A 947-nucleotide genomic window follows, 5' to 3' on the forward strand; every position below is an offset into this window, starting at 1 on the left:
CTCGTGGAGTGAACATAAGTGTGTGCTACACTGAGCGTCATCGACAGGTTCTTCACAAAGCCAACATTATATACATATGTATATTCAAAAGCAGTTCGTACAGCAACATGACTGTCTTATATCCACAGTATCTGCATAAAATCAATGAGCTAACGTTGAGCACTTCCTTCAGTTAGCTCCTCCATACACTCACAGCCTCGCAGTACCGCCAAGGTTAAAGTACGCCTTAGGCACATCCACAGGTAACACGACGCCCAGCCTCACGTAACCAGGTAACTTAGCCGTTGGCTCCGCCTACAGGCTGTAAATTAAGCGCCCGCCCCTTTACTCAGAGCCACGGTATATGAAGATCGTCTAGGTTTCAGCTGCTATCATACTTGATCGTCCCACAACATAACCACCATGAAGCTTATGAGTAGAAGTCTATTTTCCTTGTGCTGTACAGTCAGACACACGTGTACATAAATATGAGCATATGTGTACATGTATATACGCACATATCCACTTCTATTGTTAACTGCCTCATTTTTTACAGATTGTTCTTGCCTGTCTTGCCGCCGTAACTGTTGCCGCCCCTCAACTCCAGGAAAGGGAGGTCCTTCTGCTTCGCGATGACCGCGTAGCCAACGAAGACGGCACCTTCTCCTACGCCGTGGAAGCCGACAACGGCATCAACACAGCCGTTGCTGGAGTTGTTGGATCTGCCGGTCAGATCAACCAAGAAGGATCTTACACGTAAGTAGGGCAAACTTTTGCGAACGGAAAGACCACCAAATGATTTCCAGGTCATCCATCTATATATTATAACATAGTAGAGAGGGAAACAATTCTTAGGGTCCTAAGGGTCTTTCTGAAATATTCTCCTTGCCCATTCTTTATTTGCGAAACCGTGCACCATTTCAAAGGGAATGTTTTGTTAATGTTTATTACGTGTTCCATGCAGTGTC

The 947-nt window shown here is 45.5% G+C and overlaps 1 protein-coding gene across 1 annotated transcript in view; it reads left to right on the top strand.

Annotated features, from left to right (window-relative positions):
- The window catches only part of LOC119593619, a 2,412-nt gene extending 1,673 nt beyond the window's left edge, over positions 1 to 739 (top strand). Inside the window, exons 4-5 of the mRNA XM_037942572.1 lie at positions 243 to 272; positions 536 to 739. Of these exons, the coding sequence (XP_037798500.1) occupies positions 243 to 272; positions 536 to 739 (234 nt within the window). The remainder of the gene's footprint in view (positions 1 to 242; positions 273 to 535) is intronic.
- The last annotated feature ends 208 nt before the right edge of the window (positions 740 to 947 follow it).

Source organism: Penaeus monodon, chromosome 32 (genome assembly GCF_015228065.2).
Source record: "Penaeus monodon isolate SGIC_2016 chromosome 32, NSTDA_Pmon_1, whole genome shotgun sequence".
NCBI lineage: Eukaryota > Metazoa > Arthropoda > Malacostraca > Decapoda > Penaeidae > Penaeus > Penaeus monodon.